This window comes from Manis pentadactyla, chromosome 11, assembly GCF_030020395.1.
Source record: "Manis pentadactyla isolate mManPen7 chromosome 11, mManPen7.hap1, whole genome shotgun sequence".
Classification (NCBI taxonomy): domain Eukaryota; kingdom Metazoa; phylum Chordata; class Mammalia; order Pholidota; family Manidae; genus Manis; species Manis pentadactyla.
In genome coordinates this window covers 84,536,688-84,555,300 of record NC_080029.1, presented here as the reverse complement: position 1 = coordinate 84,555,300, position 18,613 = coordinate 84,536,688, and the positions used below count along the sequence as shown (strand labels likewise).

General features: G+C 37.7%; 1 protein-coding gene across 2 annotated transcripts in view; it reads left to right on the top strand.

Moving 5' to 3' along the window:
- Nucleotides 1-7,062: 7,062 nt before the first annotated feature.
- AQR (aquarius intron-binding spliceosomal factor) overlaps nucleotides 7,063-18,613 on the top strand; it is a 103,603-nt gene continuing 92,052 nt past the window's right edge. For both annotated transcript variants that reach the window (XR_008992554.1, XM_036887545.2), the window contains exons 1-3: nucleotides 7,063-7,341; nucleotides 9,714-9,770; nucleotides 11,863-11,903. Coding sequence is in view for 1 of the 2 variants with exons in the window: in XM_036887545.2 (XP_036743440.2) it covers nucleotides 7,267-7,341; nucleotides 9,714-9,770; nucleotides 11,863-11,903 (173 nt within the window). In the remaining variant the exon portion in view is untranslated. The remainder of the gene's footprint in view (nucleotides 7,342-9,713; nucleotides 9,771-11,862; nucleotides 11,904-18,613) is intronic.

The following is an 18,613-nucleotide window of genomic DNA, read 5'->3' as shown; positions in this document are numbered from 1 at the left end:
ACAAAATATATTGCTTCTACATCAGCAAACATACTCATTTCTTTGAAGTTTGAGCTTAAATACTACCTCCTCTGGAAGTCTTTCTGATTTACCCAAGCACTACATCTCCTTTGCTCCCATTGCTTTTCCTTTTCGCAACTCCGTTGTCGCTGTTGATCAGTGTTTTTCAAACTTTATTGTGCACTGGAATCATCTAAAGGGCTTGTTAAAAGCATAGATTGCTGAGCTGCATCCTCAGAGTTTCTGATTCAGTGTCTGGTCTTGGCACCAAGAATTTGCATTTATACAGGCTGTTAGTGCTGTATTGAGACTACGTTTTGAGAACCACTGGGCTAAAATTTCATGCTTCCAGAAAGTAAGGGAATATGAGTTTTTTAAAGGGTTTTTTACATATTGTGTAAAACAGTAGTTGTATGTTTGTAAATCCTTAATATCCTCAAAGGAAGGAAGAAATGATGAGCTATTATTACAAACACTAGCATTCTCTTTATAACTTCACTTAGAGCCTTTCATTCTCTCGGAATGAATTTGCCTTCTAATGTGTTGAGATCAAAGCCAATCCAACATATACTCTTTAAGCTTTCTGTTCACCCAAAAATGTCTCTTCCTCTTTACTCCTTTCTTTTCCTAGCATATATCTCAGCATAATAATGCTCCTCTACCTTTCTGAAGGTAGCTTTTCCTTGCTGTTTCTCCCCTTCTTGGAACTTAAGTCAATAACTCCCTTTTTCTGGTGTCTTTAGGTAGGTTTGCCCTCTCCATTGGTTCCTTCCCCTCTACCTTAAAAAAAAATCCATTTGTTCTCTATTTGGTTATGGTTTTGGCTGTAAGTGACAAAACACATCACTTAAAAAGCTTTAGCAACAGGGACCTTCTTAATGGCTTACCTGACTTGAAGTCCAGTGACTAGATAAGCTCTAGGGTTATTAAATCATGCATGTGGATCGACTCTAGTCCCTTCCATCTGCTCGGCCTTTCACAGTGACAAGGCTATTTCCCTTGTGATTTTAGGATGCTTTGTTTGCAGTTGGGACCGATGGTTCCCTGCTGGGATGGAGCAGGGAGTGAGAGATCTAGAAACTCCCACAAGAGTAAAGAGCAACTTCTCCAAAAGCCTACAGCAAGCTTTATTTCTCCCATCTGCCAGAATTGCTTCACTGGAACATTTTTGGACCAACCACGGACATGGGAGGGAGGATTTTCTGGGGCTGGTGATGCCAGGGTTCTTGTTCATGGAGTTGAAAAATGAACTTCGTGGACACTCAGAGTAGGAGAGCAAATGAGAGGCTTTTATTTAGAGATGAAGTAAGAGGAAAGAGCTCCTGGCTTGTGCCAGGAGGGGATGAGAGAGTCTGTGGCTGTGCACTGTGTAGGAGTTTTATAATGTGATAAAGGTCTGGGGGTGTGGACCTGTTAAGTGGTCTTAAAATGTTCATCCTTGAGGAGACATTAGGTCTTTTTTTTTTATCAGTTTTCCAGTTTGCCATTATTAATTGCCCAAATTGCAAATCACCTGATCAGGTCTAAAGGAGAAAAAACAGGACATCAGCCTAGGCTTTTTAGTATGCTAAAGTGAATCTACACATGATTACAAAAGATTAGCATAATAGAAACATGGGCTGTGCTGAGATACTTTCCTTTATTTGGGGAATATTAACTGATCTCACCAAAGAATGACTCTAGAGCTTAATGCTTAACCCGGACTTTTGGTAGGGGGTTTCCTTGCATGTTGTTAAGCTGCTCTGACTAATTATCTTGACTTGCCTTTTCCGGAGGCCCTCACCCTACTCTGACTACACCCATGGTCCCTGTCTCACTGGAGCTCGTTTCCTTCCTTCAGGCACAAGGTTACATGAAGATGATATGGATACTAGTCAAATTTGAAGCTGTGTTTGGAAATAAAAGGAGAAAAGGATAGTCAATCAATGATTTCTAATGCACTTATCTTAAAAAGAGGAGTTGGAACAAAAAAACTTTAATTTTACCTATTATTCTAGTTACTATCATATTTTACTCCTTGCCTTTTATACTCAAGTTGTCGAAAATTAATTTTACACCTACTTCCTCCATTGCCTCTTAAAACACTCACTTCTTATCCTTTTTTTAACCTAGTGTTTCCCTCACCACCTCTGGGGAGCTGTTATATCCTGATCATTGTAGTGGTTGTAGGGACCAAGGGCAGGCTCCCCAAGGTGGGCCATTGTGACATGCTGATTATTTTGAACTTAAAATCATCAAGGCCCAAAAGACTCAGAAAGAAACTTTGACCTCCCACCCCACAACTGCACAGAAAGCATTTAGATAGGGAAGTACTCTGGGAGGAGAGCTACTACCATAGGGAGCTATATTATAATGTAAATTAGGTGTGGTAGACAGGGAGACATGCAGCTAAGTCTGTTAAAATTCCTCTTTGTGCCCCAGCATTGTTACTGTGTGGTCCAGTGAATATTTGATTATCATTTACTCTTTTCATATTCCTGTGAGTTACTTCCCTTTCCCTTTGAAGTCTCAGACCCCTACCCCATTTTCCTTGGTTCAGGATGACATATACCTCATTCTCCCTGTCTTTGGAACCCACGTCTAAGGCTTCCCTCTGTGTATGTAATTAAACTTTTGCTTTTTCCTCCTATTTTGTGTCTCATGTCAGTTTGTTTCTTAGACCAGCTAGATGAACCTTGAGGGCAGAGGAAATTCCTTCCTCCCCAACATAGTCATTGTTAGTTACATATGCACTGTGTATCAGCCAGTCAGTCTGGGTAGGACTGACCTTAATTGCAGCTCCAGCAATGGGTCATGATCAGTTTAAGTCTATTAGATTATTCCTATCACCCTTTCCATCATGACAGTTCAGGGATGGGTAACCAAACTGTAAGCCAGTCAATGCACAGCATCACCTTGGCCAGAGTAGTTGGCGTGGGAGTGAGCACTGACCTCAGCTGATCTGAGCAGAGTGAAACCTTGTACTTACTGAAAGAAGAAATGAGTGAGGTTTCTCCATTTTGATACCATAAGGGATTTTAGTCTGGTGATGAAGTCAAAACAGAGCAGAGTTGGGAGAGAGGAGTAGGGGGAAGCAGAGCCAAAAGAATCAGAACTGGAGCAGGAAGCCGGATCAAACTGAAGCCTAACCTATCTCTAGATTTTCATATATACATTTATATTTCCTTTATTTTAAAACCAATTTGAACTAAAAAATTTTTCCTTGAAACAAAAATCCCAACTAATAATGGTCACCAAAGGTCTAGCTGCCAAACCCATGGACTTCTTGAAGTCCTTGTCCCTTTAGATTTTTTTGAAGCACTATTGCAAATCTTGGCTTTTGAACTCTTTTTTCATGATTACCTGGTTCTTTTGCTTTCTCCCTTCCTTATTTAAATAACCCATTATAGAAAGCTTGTAAAATAAAGAAAATACCATAAATTAAACATACAACTTTAGAATGTACAAGCCCACCAACCAAAAATGGCTAAGAGAAATTATATGAAATGAAAAGAGAAAAATTTATTGAGAGGGCAAGAAAAAGATATACTTGTATTTTGTCATAAATCCACAATGTATTATAAATTAGAACCTTTCACATAGATCATTAGAAAGCTACATATGATTAGGAGCTTATTGGCTTACATCCTCTTGGCCACAAAATCATAAGGGGAATTATTAATTTTGGGGGGATGGTATCATTAATGTACAATTACTTGAACAACATTATGGTTACTAGACTCCCCCTATTATCAAGTCCCCACCACATACCCCATTACAGTCACTGTCGATCAGCATAGTAAGATGCTATAGAATCATTATTTGTCTTCTCTGTATAATGCCTTTCCCATGTCCCCCCTCCCCACTACATTATGTGTGTTAATCATAATGCCCCCTTTTCCCCCTTATCCCTTGCTTCCCACCCACCTTCCCCAGTCCCTTTCCCTTTGGTAACTGTTAGTCCATTCTTGGGTTCTGTGAGTCTGCTGCTGTTTTGTTCCTCCAGTTTTTTCTTTGTTCTTACACTCCACAAATGAGTGAAATCATTTGATACTTGTCTTTCTCTGCCTGGCTTATTTCACTGAGCATAATACCCTCTAGCTCCATCCATGTTGTTGCAAATGGTAGGATTTGTTTTCTTCTTATGACTGAATAATATTGCATTGTGTATATGTACAAGGGGAATTATTAATTTTAATAAATATGTAAATTGGCAAGTAAACTGCTCGTCACCACCTGGATCTCCTCCTGCAACCTCAGACTGTCCCTCAATATACTGAAATTATCTTTCCTTCTAAAACCTACTCTACCCTCTGTATTCTCTATTATGCTTTACAGTCTCACTATCTTTTCAATTACTTAGGATGACTTTCTCTTTATTCTATCTATTCAGTGTCTTGTATGTTTATTCCTTCCTGTTCTATTTTACTGCCAGAACCCAAATTTAGGCCTTTTAACTTTTGCCTTAAATTTGCAATAGCCTCCTAACTGCTACTCCCATCAACATGTTAGGTACTCCCACTCATGTAACATACCCCTGAAAAGGCATGTTCTAAAAGTAAATTCCCCCCCAGGAGACAACAGGTGTTATCAGCTTTTTGCCTGTGTTCATCTAGGGAAAGCTTTCTAGAGATACATGTTTATGTATGGATATTGGAAGGTAAAGTGTGCATTTAAACCAAACAATAAGAAAACAAGAAATCCAATTTAAAAATGGGCAAAATACCTGAACAGAGGAATCTCTAGAGAAGATACATGGATGGTAGAAAGCACAAACACTCAACATCATTTGTCGTTAGGGAAATACCAATTAAAGCCACAATGAGATATACCATGTAACTATTAAAATGGCTAAAACTAAAAAGACTGACTATACTAAACGTTGGTGAGGAAAAGAAGGAATATGGACCCTCATATGCTACAGGTGAGAGAAGGACCATGGGCTTAGAGTAGGGTGAAGCCTTCTGGAAAAAACAAGGCAGGATAATTAAAGTCAGAGCAATGTAACTATATGCAAAGAAACCCCTTACCAAAACTCCATGCTAAACATTAAGCTCTAGAGTCATTCTTCAGTGAGATCAGTTAAAGTAAAGTGTCTCAGCATAGCCCATGTTTTCATTATGCTAATCATTTGTAATCATGTGTAAGATTCACTTTAGCATGCTAAAAGGCCCAGGTCTATATGCAGTTTTTCCTCCTTCAGACCTAATCAGGTGATTTGCAACTTGGGCAATTAATAATGGCAAACAAGCCCAGCCATAAACAACTGGTAAAAGCAAAAAGATTCCATCTTAGATAGACTTTTTAAAACTATCATTAATATACACTCTTATGAAGGTTTCACTTAAAAAACATTGTGATTACTGCATTCGCCCATATTATCAAGTCCCCCCCATACCCCACTGAAGTCACTGTCTATCAGTGTAGTAAGATGCCACAGAGTCACTACTTGTCCTCTCAGTGCTACATTGTCTTCCCTGTGACCACCCCCCCACACCATATGTGCCAATCGTAATACCCCTCAATCCCCTTCTCCCTCCTTCCCCACCCACCCTCTCCCACCCCTCCCCTTTGGTAACCACTAGTCCCTTCTTGGGGTCTGTGAGTCTGTTCCTGTTTTGTTCCTTCAGTTTTGCTTCTTTGTTATACCCCCACAAATGAGTGAGATCATTTGGTACTTGTCTTTCTCCATCTGGCTAATTTCAATAAGCATAATATATCCTCTAGCTCCATCCATGTTGTTACAAATGGTAGGATTTGTTTTCTTGTTATGGCTAGATAGTATTCCATTGTGTATATGTACCACTTCTTCTTTATCCATTCACTTAGATTGCCTTTTAAACTTTTTAGCAAACAGACAATAACTCAGCCCACCTTGAGGGCAGGGCAGGCAGTCTTGATTGATGATTGATATGCTCCCAGACCAAGAAGCTGCTATTCTGGAAAATAAATCTTCAGTAAATTTCTAGTTAATTTTGCAGAATTGCCTAGAGGACTGATGAGAAAACGGACTTAATGTCTCATCAAGGACATTCTAAAACCGCTTAACAAGTCCACATCCGTTAAACCCTTTATCACTTTCCCCAAAATCCAACTCACAACTACGGCTCTCTTGTCCCCTCCTGGCGAGCCAGGAGCTCTGTCTCCTGTCACTTTATCTCTAAATAAAAGCTTCTCCCTGGCTCTCCTACCTTGAGTGTTTGCTAAGTTCATTCTTCGACTCTGAGAACAAGAACCCCGGCATCACAGGTGTGAATGTAAAATGTTACAACTATTTCAGAAAACTGGCAGTTTCTTAAAAAGTTAAATACACCTACCACCTGGTCCTGCCATTCCATTCCTAGGTTTTTACTTAACGGGAAATATATGTCTACATTAAATATATATGACTATTCATAGCAGCCTTTTTTGTAGTAGTCAAAAACTGGAAACAATCCAAATGTTTATTCACAGATGTGTAGATTAACAAACTATGGTATATTAAAATAGAGTGCTACTCATGAATAAAAGGAATGAACTGCTAATACATGCATCAACATGGATGAATCTCAAAATTATTATGTTGATTGAAAGAAGTACATACTGTATTAATTTCATTTATATAAAATTCTATAGAAAGTAAACTAATCTATACTTATATAGTGACAGAAAGCAGATCAGTGATCACCTGAGAATGGGTGGGTAGGATTGGTTATAGGGATGGATCCCAAAAAGACATAGGGAAGCTCTTAGGGATGTTGGATATGCTTATCATTATTTTGGTGATGGGTTCACGGAAGTACGTGAAAACGGATCAAATTTTACACTCTAAATATGTGCAGTTAATTGTATGGTCACCTTACACCTCCGTGAATCCGTTAAAAACATTAAAACCGAGCCCTGCATTCCCAGCATTTTTTCATTATTCCCCACCAACCCTACCCCGAGAATCGCTCACCCAACACCAGCTACCCCGCCGCTCATTGCGATTCTAATCGGGTCTACTGGATATTTTCTCTCAGCTGCCCGCCAGGTGGCGTGTGCCAGAGAGCTCGAAGCCCTTGCCTCTCTAGCTCAGACCCAACGCCTCCATGGACTTCCGGCCCTGTTTTGTTCCGTTTCCGGGGAAATGTATGGGGTCCTGTGTGAGTTCTTCATGAGACAGTAAAGGCTGGAAGATACCCAGGCTGGCAGCTTCCTTCCCGACCGTGTCAGAGAGTTGGAGCAGCCTGTTAGGGAAGTGCATCTAGTTCACCGCTGCTCGGAGCGGTCCTTTCCTTCCCCCTGGAGCGGAGCGATAGTGCTGCTATGGCGGCCCCTGCTCAACCCAAGAAAATCGTGGCTCCAACTGTGTCCCAGATGAACGCGGAGTTCGTGACCCAGGTGCGCTTGGGCGGGTTTAGTGTGTGTGAAAGGCCCGCGGACATAGAGGTTCCGAGGTCTGGGGGTGGGATTTTCCTTGGGACTGGGAGCACCCACGAGGCGTCCGTTCGTCAGTGCATTCACCAAAGTGTTTTTACTCTCTGCTCAGTGTCAGCCACTGTACGAAGTGCTGGGGATGCCATGATAAAAGAGGCCGCCCTGTCTGGAGTTCAAGTACCGGGGAAGGCCGACATAAACAGTTGCAATGCGAGATTTGCTGTGTTAGAATCCGTCGCAGTAACGGGGGAGGAGCACCTGAGCTACCTGAGACTGGCAAAGTTTTGTGGCGGAGGTGATGCTGGACTGATAGTTGAGGGAGGAAGAGGCTTTTTTTTTTTTAGCCAAAGAATAACTTCGTTTTTCAGCAAAGTGACGAGAATCTGACGAGACATCTGCCCCCAAGAGATAGAGCTGTAAAGAGGGCAATCCTGTCTGTGCTCTGCGAGCCTTCTTTTAGCACCTCTTGACCGTGTTGCAGTGAACCACGGTTGGTTTCGAATAGGGAAATCAACCTTGTAGCCCTCAGCGACATGCCTAACCCTTACTTGTTGCTTTGGGTATTGGTTAAGAGTGCAGGTAGCCCAATGTGGAAGTTATCCCACCTACTTCTTTTTTCTCTGTTCCTTGTCTCAGTGAATTTGCCAAAACAGAAATCTCGGCTTTTTTTTTTTACCTTAGGTTTTGAGCACCTGGCAACCTGACCAGAGAAGGTGCTTTTAATCATTATTGAATGAATGAGCTGTAGAGGTTAAAATGTAGTTTTAAGAAGATCGGAGATCTGAATTTTGTGACGTCAATTTTTTTATGCTAGTGTATTACTATTTCCTTTTTATCTTTCAGTAAGATTTATTTTGAACAGTCTGTGCTGTCATAGCCATACTACATGAGAATGGAAAAAGTTTCTATTTACAGGAGGCTGAAGTGTGTGGGGGAGGGCAGTATGTTCCTGCAAGTAGTAATGTCTGAGAGGTCACAGATTACATCCCAAGTGAAAGAGAAAACCAGAAAAAAGGGACATGATAGATGTTTAATAAATGTTTGCTAGATCTTTAATGAAGTAAAGATGAAGTTAGCAGTTTGGATCAGAAGAGAGATACACATATTTGTTTGGAAGATCCTAGGTTCATGAAAACAGATCAGATTCACTTCTCTTAGGGATATGATGTAAGGAAAAGATGGCTGAATTTTTGTGATGCCCATAGGGAGCAGAATGAGAAAATGAGGGTACCATGGAATAGATGACTATTTTCTGTTGGGTTGGGCAGTTACTGGTAATTGGGGAAGTGTCATGTAAGTGGGCCATTACTATCATGTTGTTGAGAGACTTTTCCTCAAAGCCAGTGTTCTCACTGCTTGGGAGGCTCCTACTAAAGTATGTTGACTATGATAGGTTCTTAGCCACAGAAGCAAAGAAGACAGAGGTTCCATCTCTTTAGTGTTTCAGTTAAGTGGGCAGGAAAGATAGAAACAATTAATAATACACACAGATAGGATTATAACAGAGTTATTTACAAAATGAAGAGAAGGAAGAGGCTATTATCAGGTAGGGTTGAGAAAGCCTCATAGAAGATGTAATATTTCAGATTTTACCTTATCCATTCATCCATGCATCCTGCATGCATCCATCCATCAGCTATTATTTGAATGCCTCCAATATGCCAGACACTGCAGATACACCTTTGAAAAACAAACATACACACACACACACACACACACACACACACACACACCCAATAAGACCATGTTGTTTTTTGAATATTACGTATCTAAGTATCTGGAAACATTGTATGTGTGTATTTAAAATTCACAATATCCAGGTAAAACCAAATGTGCTGAAATGTAACAACTCTTATTCTCTAATAACCTGCTTATAGACTATAGTATTTTAGGTTTTGTTTATGATTATCTGGGTGTGTACTAACCATTTAAAGGTTATTATTTTACATTTCAACATTCCTGAAGATTTTGAATCTGGTTTTTAATACTGACTCAACTCTTAACTAATTGTTAGTCTTCCAGACCTGAATTTCCTTACCTGTATGCTGAGGCTGTTTGGTTATTAACTGGGCCCTATTGTTTCCTAGGGGTAGTTAGAAAAGTATGTTTTGTTTTTTTAAATCAAACTAGCAGTGTAGTGTAGGGCATTACTGGCACACAGTGGTTTGGGGCCAAGGACACTAACTGCTCTATATGCCCATATGGTCCCCTTAGACGTTAGAATTACTGTGTCCTCCAATGCCAGTAGTAGCCTGTGAAGAAATAGTTTGTCACTAAATATTCACATATAATGATATGAATCTGTGACTTAATGTTTATACTGTTTACTTTTGCAGTTAGCATGTAAATACTGGGCTCCCCATATCAAGAAAAAATCACCTTTTGATATAAAGGTAAGTATTTTTGTTCACACATACTTTTGAATAGATATATACTCTTTGTGTCTCTTCTTAAAGGGCTAATTTAAGAAAAGCATTCCATAATTTCTTAAAAAGTTAAAATTACAGTTTTCTAATTATCAAACTCATTTTACTCATGTTAGAAATTTTGGAAAATGCAGAAGTTACATGTAAGAAAATTAAAGTCACTACCTTCAGATAACTTCCACTGTCATTTTATTGTATTAAGCTTTTTAAAAATTATATGTATATATAATTTATTTAACTGTTTTCCTGTTTAAAGATTCTTAGATTGCTTTTCACTTAATTTATCATTGTTATGAATGACTGTGTAATGAATATCTTTGTAAATACTTGCAAACTTTTGTACAATTTTGTGACAGTTCATTTAGAATAGAATCTATTGTTCTCTATTTTTAGGTAGATTAACTGAGATAAAATACTTGTAATAATGGTGAAAGAAGTGGGAGTTGTTTAGTGTAGAAGATTAGATGACTAAACCAGTAATGTTCAATAAGGGAATGGACTTATGATTCAGTTGAAGCAATTTAGGATAAATGAAAGGAAAATTCCTAAATATAGGATTAATTCTTATTGAAATAGATTCTTAAGGAGAGATTTTTAAATGAAGTAGAGCTGACAGTTTGCATGCCATTTAACAAGTAATGAAGACTCAACTTTAAGTCTGCCATCATAAATTGAATTGTGATGCTATTTAGACATCTTGGTGAAACTGAACTCAAAATTCTTACATTATTTGAACTTGTATGTTTCATTTGTAGATATGTTTTTGTTTTGCTAATAATCCCTTTGCTTCATCAGGAGGATATTCATAAACATGGTATACATTAGTTATTGTTAATACCAGTAGAGTTGCTTTATCTTAGTATATACTGTTTGTATATGTTTATGTTTGTATATATTGGGTCTGGGGGTTACTGGGGTCCTTTTTCATTTAATAACAAAAATATCTTGACACTACTAGATTGAGTTGAACCTAATTAGATTAATATCTTTAGAGATTAGGTTTATGTTCAGATCATTTAAATTAATGCTAGTGGTAATTCTAGATGAAGCTATGTATGCCTGTTTAGAATAACTTTATTATAGGTTGGTATTTTAAAAAGATTATGCCTTTCATTTTATTAATTTGAATTTTGATAAAAACAAAAGGAATAACATAACATTTCATCTAAATTGAGTAAGACTTGTTTGCCATTGTCGTTTTCTCTCTACATTTGACAAATATATTTTGAACAGTTCAAAGACAACATAAAATATATTTTACCATGTTAACGCACTTTGTAATTTTATAACAGGATTTTTGTTTTTTTACTGCTATAATCACAAGCACTGCTATTACTTCTGCTACTACTAGCAACTGTTATTGAAGGGCTTACCACGTGCCAGGACTTGCACTAACTTTATATGTAGTATCTTAACTACAACCCTACGGGATAACTTGTATTATTAGATCCTTTTTGTGGAATTGGAACTGAGCCTTAGAGCTATCCCAGGCAAAGGTTGTATTCATCAGCAGTGAAGGTGGATGGTTTGAACCAGACTTCCAACTTCAGAGCCTGAATTCTTAAAGATTACACCATCCTGGCCATCCTAACCCAAATGAATTGAAATTCTGAGGTTTTAACAAATGTATTTGGAAAGCAGGGTGGAACAAACAACATTTGCTTCATTATGTCTTCATACTTTTAATTTATTTTCTCTCTGGCTTTTGAAAGCACACTGTTAGATTCTTATATGGAGTCCAATAACATTTATATACTTTATGTTTTTACACATATCCTGATTTGTGAATTTTTATTTTCCTTATAAATATTATGAACATATTTAATGTGTTCTAGTATTCTTTTTGTGTAGACATACTATTTATCTTATTACACTGCTTTGCTTTCTTTTGAGGATGTAATGGAATTATAAAAAATCTAAATATTATTTCAATAGCAGTAATAATTATTAGCTATTCTAAACCAACTTATTTTGTGTAATCTCAGTGATTGAAAACTATCATTTTAGGGTCTGAAAAAGAGTTGTTTGAGATACTGAACATTTTTGTTTTTGCTAACAGGTCATTGAAGAGATATATGAGAAAGAGATTGTCAAATCAAGGTAGGAATAAGTTTAATTTTCATACATACGGGTTAGGTGGGACCAGTTGGATCTCATCTGCATTTGTAAACTCACTATGATCATAACTTGGATTTCTTTTTTAACTTGGTTATGAGAGAGATAGTAGCTGGTAAAACTGTATGTAGCTGCTGAAGAATCCGATTATTACTTTGCCTTCTAATTTAATTAGAGGTATTGAATATTGTAGGATTTGCTTTGTGTCTGAAGGAGTGTGAAGGTGATAAATACAGAGATTTCATTTTACGTAGTACCAATTTTCTTTATCATTTTCTGATAAATCTTTTAAAAGATTCTTTTAAAATTGTAGAACATTATAATAAATTCAAAATAAAGATATATATTATATAAAAATTATATAGAATAATAAAAAATTATTATTATTATTTTTTGAACAATATCCTGAAGGGGATAAGTTTCAAGAAATCTCCTTCCCTGTTTCTTAATTCTTGGTGTATTCTGGTCCCCACTTGCCAATTTTTTTTTTTAAACAGAGAATGTTTATTCTCTACATACTATTCAGCATTGTGCCTTTAAAATAAAAATATTTAATGTATTTTGGGCATATTTCCATATCTTCACTGTAAGCATATTGCTTAGTGAATATTTTAAAAGGACAGCTGACTAAATGTTTTAATTTGAAATGGAAACATTTAGGTTATGAATGTCACAGACTTTACAAAACCTCAGATTTGGTATTTTTCATGTGTTTTCTCAGTCATCGGAGGTTAGTTTTACTAAATGTTGTGAAGGCAAAACCATGGCAGTGTCAAAGTAAGTGTTTGGTTGTTTTCTTTTAGTAATCACTTCATGAGCCTGTAGAAGTAGACTGGGTCAAAGACCATGTTAAGGAGTTTGTATTTTATTTGAAGAACGATGGGAAGCGAGTGAAGAGTTGTAAGCATTATGGTGATATATTAAAAAGAGAATTTGGAGTGGGCAAGAGGCAGGAAATTAGTTGAGTATTGTAGTAGTCTAATTCAAGATAATGTTGGCTTGGACTAGCGTGGAAAGTTGGGATGGAGAGGTGTGCTGTTTTGAGAGGGGTGGAAGTGAAGAGATGGTTGGTGGTTGGTTGTGATGGATGAGGGAAATCAAGAATACTCCAAGTGTTTGGCTTGGGTTGCTGGGTGATTAATGGTGCCATTACTGACTGCTGTTGTTTTTGGGGGTGGGTTTGGGGATAGATCATTAGTTCACTTTTGGAAACATTGAATTCTAGGTACTAAAGAGCCATCCAGATGGAGATGATGAGTAAGCAGTTGGGTAGCTAGGGGTAGAACTCAGAAGAGAGGACTGGGTTGAGGACCAAGTGAGGCACAACAGTGATTATGTCAGATAAAGTCTCTGCTCATGGAGGTTACATCTACTTCTAATCTAGGCAGACAAGAAATACACAGATATGTTATGTCAGCAGGTAGTAAGTGCTATACATTAAAATAAAGTATGGTTAGGGTAAAGCTATTTTAGATTGAATGATCAGGCAAAAATCCTCTCAGATGATACAATATTTGAGCAGATATATAACATATGACTTGCTGATCAGAGGATGAATATGGATGAAATTGCCTGAGAAAACTTAGCTAAAGATGAATGGGTAGATAAATTCTAGGCTCATTTTTTCTTACTAATTAAGGATATACCAATCTGAAAATTATCTTGAACCTTCAGATAATAATTGTTTTTTGCAATTTTTTCATTTAAACCTTTGCCATTAATATTTCTTTATAAAGATAATTTTTATATAACTAATAAATAAAAGCTGCCAATGATTTAAGTTATAAAGACTTGGCTACATTATTTTTTAATTGCTGAAAGAAGTAGCCATCATTGGCGGGGCTCACTTAGATTTATCATAGCACTCTTAACAGCCATTTTCTTATCGTGTACACATTTTTAATACTTAAATAAAAGTGAACTGATTGTGTTCTGCCCCCAAGTCTCAAAGTTCAAAAATTCAGAACATTTCTATAACACATAAATTGTAGTGTATATTTCAAATGTTAAATGACTGTGTTTTTTTTAGACTAGTGCCTGTGGAAGTTTTGCTAAGTTAAGTACTCTTAGCATATTCCTTATTGGGCAATGGCTTGATGTAAGATTTATTAATTTGTTTATAAACTACCAAAGTAGGCAGTTTATAACCATAAGGTAATCTTCATATTACACATTAAAGTTCTCATAATAGCATTTTTTTGCACACCAGCCCTATATCCCTTGGAAATAACCAGTCAGTTCTTAATTTTCTTATTATATAAATGATCACTTCTAGGATCTCAAAATGAGGTAGATCTTAAAATAAGCTGTTACTCAATCAGCCATGTAATATGTGTTCTGTTACGCAGTTGATTCGTATTTGCTACCCTTACCATTATCAAATTTGGCAAGCTTGTCAACTTTTTTACCTGTTTGATTTTAAAATATTCAAATACTAGTAATTATTATTTGTTCACTGCTTACTTTATGCCAGATTCTGTTCTAACTACCTTGTATAGTATAGTTCATTTAACCTCACAACAACCCTGTAATAGTCACTGTTATCCTCACTTTATGGATGAGGAAACCAGGGTAAAGAGAAATTTAAGTAACTAAACTAAAATCGTTCCCATTAGTTAGAGGTGGAGTTCTCTGGCTCTTACCCAATACTTTTTAAAAAAAATTTTTTATTAAGGTATTAGGTATTATTGATATACACTCTTATGATGGTTTCACATGAAAAAACAACATGGTTACTACATTTAACCATATTATCAAGTACCCAGCCATACCCCAATGTAGTCACTGCCCATCAGTGTAGTAAGATGCCACAGATTCACTCTTTGCCTTCTCTGTGCTACACTGTTTTCCCCGTGATCCCCCACACCATGTGTACTAAACATAATACCCCTCAATCACCTTCTCCCTCCCTCCCCACCTGCCTTCCAACACCCCACCTCTTTGGTAACCACTAGTTCATTCTTGGAGTCTCTGAGTCTGCTGCTATTTTGTTCCTTCAGTTTTGCTTCTTTGTCATACTCTACAAATGAGGGGAATCATTTGGCACTTGTCTTTCTCTGCCTGGCTTATTTCACTGAGCATAATATCCTCCAGCTCCATCCATGTTGTTGCAAATGGTAGGGTTTGTTTCTTTCTTATGGCTGAACGGTATTCCATTGTATATATGTACCACATCTTCTTTATCCAGTCATCTACTGACGGACACTTAGGTTGCTTCTATATCTTCGCTATTGTAAAAAGTGCTGCGATAAACACAGGGGTGCATATGTCTTTTTGAATCTGAGAAGTTATATTCTTTGGGTAAATTCCAAGGAGTGGGATTCTGGGGTCATATGGTATTTCTATTTTTAGTTTTTTGAGGAACCTCCATATTGCTTTCCACAATGGTTGAACTAGCTTACATTCCCACCAGCAGTGTAGGAGGATTCCCCTTTCTCTGCATCTTCGCCAGCATTTGTTGTTCATAGTCTTTTCGATGCTGGCCATCCTTACTGGTATGAGGTGATATCTCATTGTGGTTTTAATTTGCATTTCCCTGATGATTAGTGATGTGGAGCATCTTTTCATGTGTCTGTTGGCCATCTGAATTTATTCTTTTGAGAACTGTCTCTTCATATCCTCTGCCCATTTGTTAATTGGGTTATTTGTGTTTTGGGGGTTGAGGCGTGTGAGTTCTTTATATATTTTGGATGTTAACCCCTTGTTGGATATGTCATTTACAAATATATTCTCCCATACTGTAGGATGCCTTTTTGTTCTGCTGATGGTGTACTTTGCTGTACAGAAACTTTTTAGTTTGATGTAGTCCCATGAGTTCATTTTCGCTTTTGTTACCTTTGCTCGAGGAGAGGTGTTCAGGAAGAAATTGCTCATGCTTATATTCAGGAGATTTTTGCCTATGTTGTCTTCAAAGAGTTTTATGATTCCATGAGTTACATTCAGGTCTTTGATCCATTTCGAGTTTACTTTTGTATATGGGGTTAAACAATAATCCAGTTTCATTCTCTTGCATATAGCTGTCCAGTTTTGCCAACAACAGCTGTTGAAGAGGCTGTCCTTTCCCATTGTATATCCATGGCTCCTTTATCGTATATTAATTGACCATATATGGTTGGGTTTATATCAGGGCTCTCTAGTCTGTTACTTTGGTTTATGGGTCTGTTCTTGTGCCAGTACCAAATTGTTTTGATTACTGTGGCTTTGTTGTAGAGCTTGAAGTTGGGGAGCATAATCCTCTCCACTTTATTCTTCCTTCTCAGGATTGCTTTGGCTCTTCGGGGTCTTTTGTGGTTCCATATGAATTTTAGAATGATTTTCTCTAGTTCATTGAAGAATGCCGTTGGTATTTTGATAGGAATTGCATTGAATCTGTAGATTGCCTTAGGTAGGATGGCCATTTTGACAATATTAATTCTTCCTATCCATGAGCATGGGATGTGTTTCCATTTATTGGTTTCTTCTTTAATTTCTCTCATGAGTGTCTTGTAGTTTTCAGACTATAGGTCTTTCACTTCCTTGGTTAGGTTTATTCCTAGGTATTTTATTCTTTTTGATGCAACTGTGAATGGAATTGTTTTCCTGATTTCTCTTTCTGCTAGTTCATTGTTAGTGTATAGGAATACCACAGATTTCTGCGTATTAATTTTGTATCCTGTAACTTTGCTGAATTCAGGTATTAGATCTAGTAGTTTAGGAGTGTATTCTTTAGGGTTTTTTATCTGCAATATCATGTCATCTGCAAACAGGGACAGTTTAACTTCTTCCTTGCCAATCTGGATGCCTTTCATTTCTTCGAGTTGTCTGATTGCCGTGGCTAGGACCTCCAGAACTATGTTGAATAAAAGTGGGGAGAGTGGCCCCGGGCAAGGAAAACAACAGCAAAAATGAACAAGTGGGACTATATTAAGCTGAAAAGCTTCTGTACAGCAAAAGATACCATCAATAGAACAAAAAGGAACCCTACAGTATGGGAGAATATCTTTGAAAATGACACATCCGATAAAAGCTTGACGTCCAGAATATATAAAGAGCTCACATGCCTCAACAAACAAAAAACAAATAACCCAATTAAAAAATGGGCAGAGGAACTGAACAGACAGTTCTCCAAAAAAGAAATACAGATGGCCAACAGACACATGAAAAGATGCTCCACATCGCTAATTATCAGAGAAATGCAAATTAAAACTACAATGAGGTATCACCTCACACCAGTAAGGATGGCTGCCATCCAAAAGACAAACAACAACAAATGTTGGCGAGGCTGTGGAGAAAGGGGAACCCTCCTACACTGCTGGTGGGAATGTAAACTTGTTCAACCATTGTGGAAAGCAGTATGGAGGTACATCAAAATGCTCAAAACAGACATGCCATTTGACCCAGGAATTGCACTCCTAGGAATTTACCCTAAGAACGTAGCAATCAAGTATGAGAAAGACCAATGTTACCCCTATGTTTATCGCAGCACTATTTACAGTAGCCAAGAATTGGGAGCAACCTAAATGTCCATCGATAGATGAATGGATAAAGAAGAAGTGGTACATATACACAATGGAATACTACTCAGCCATAAGAAAAGGGCAAATCCAACCATTTGCAGCAACATGGATGGAGCTGGAGGGTATTATGCTCAGTGAAACAAGCCAAGCAGAGAAAGAGAAATACCAAATGATTTCACTCATCTGTGGAATATAAGAACAAAGGAAAAACTGAAGGAACAAAACAGCAACAGAATCACAGAACTCAAGAATGGACTAACAGGTACCAAAGGGAAAGGGACTGGGGAGGATGGGTGGGCAGGGAGGGATAAGGGGGGGCAGAAAAAGAGGGGTATTAAAATTAGCATCCATAGCGGGGTGGGAGAAAGGGGAGGGCTGTACGACACAGAGAAGACAAGTAGTGATTCTACAACAGGTTGCTACGCTGATGGACAGTGACTGTAAAGGAGTATATAGGGGGGACATGGTATAGGGGAGAGCCTAGTAAACAAAGTATTCGTCATGTAAGTGTAGATTAATGATTAAAAAAAAAAAAAAGCTGTTCCTATGTGGTGACCTCTAATGAGTTCTACACAATGATATAAAGGGCATATAAAAGTGTAGGCAAAGGGTCTGTTTGTGTTTATACAGAGGATCAAAGCTTAATTTGGCTACCCCGAAAATGAACTAAGATACGATATGAAAAAGAACTTCCAACATCAGCACTCTCGGGAAGACTCATGACAGAAGATGATCAGCAAAAAAAAAAAAAAAAAAAAACTCCAACAAAGATCCACGCACGGCCACAGGTGTAGATGCACTCATCCCACCAGTTCCTGGACTTGCCATGGGAATGATGAAGGAGATATCTAAGCTGGCCTGTGCATGCAGTAAAACAAAAATTGGACTGGATCTATACTGTTGGAACTCAACCAAGAATTAGGAGAAGTGCAAATTGTAGCACTCCAAAATCTTACAACCACAGACTATTTATCGTTAAAAGAACATACGGGATATGAACAGTCCCCAGGAATGGGTTGTTCTAGTTTATCTGAATTCTCTCAGACTGTTTAAGTTCAGTCGGACAATATCCACCATATCATAGATAAGTTTTCACAAATGCCTAAGGTGCCTAACTGGTTGTCTTGGTTTCACTGGAGATGGCTGGTAATTACAGGTATGCTTTGGTTAGGTAACTATATTCCTATTATGTTAATGTGT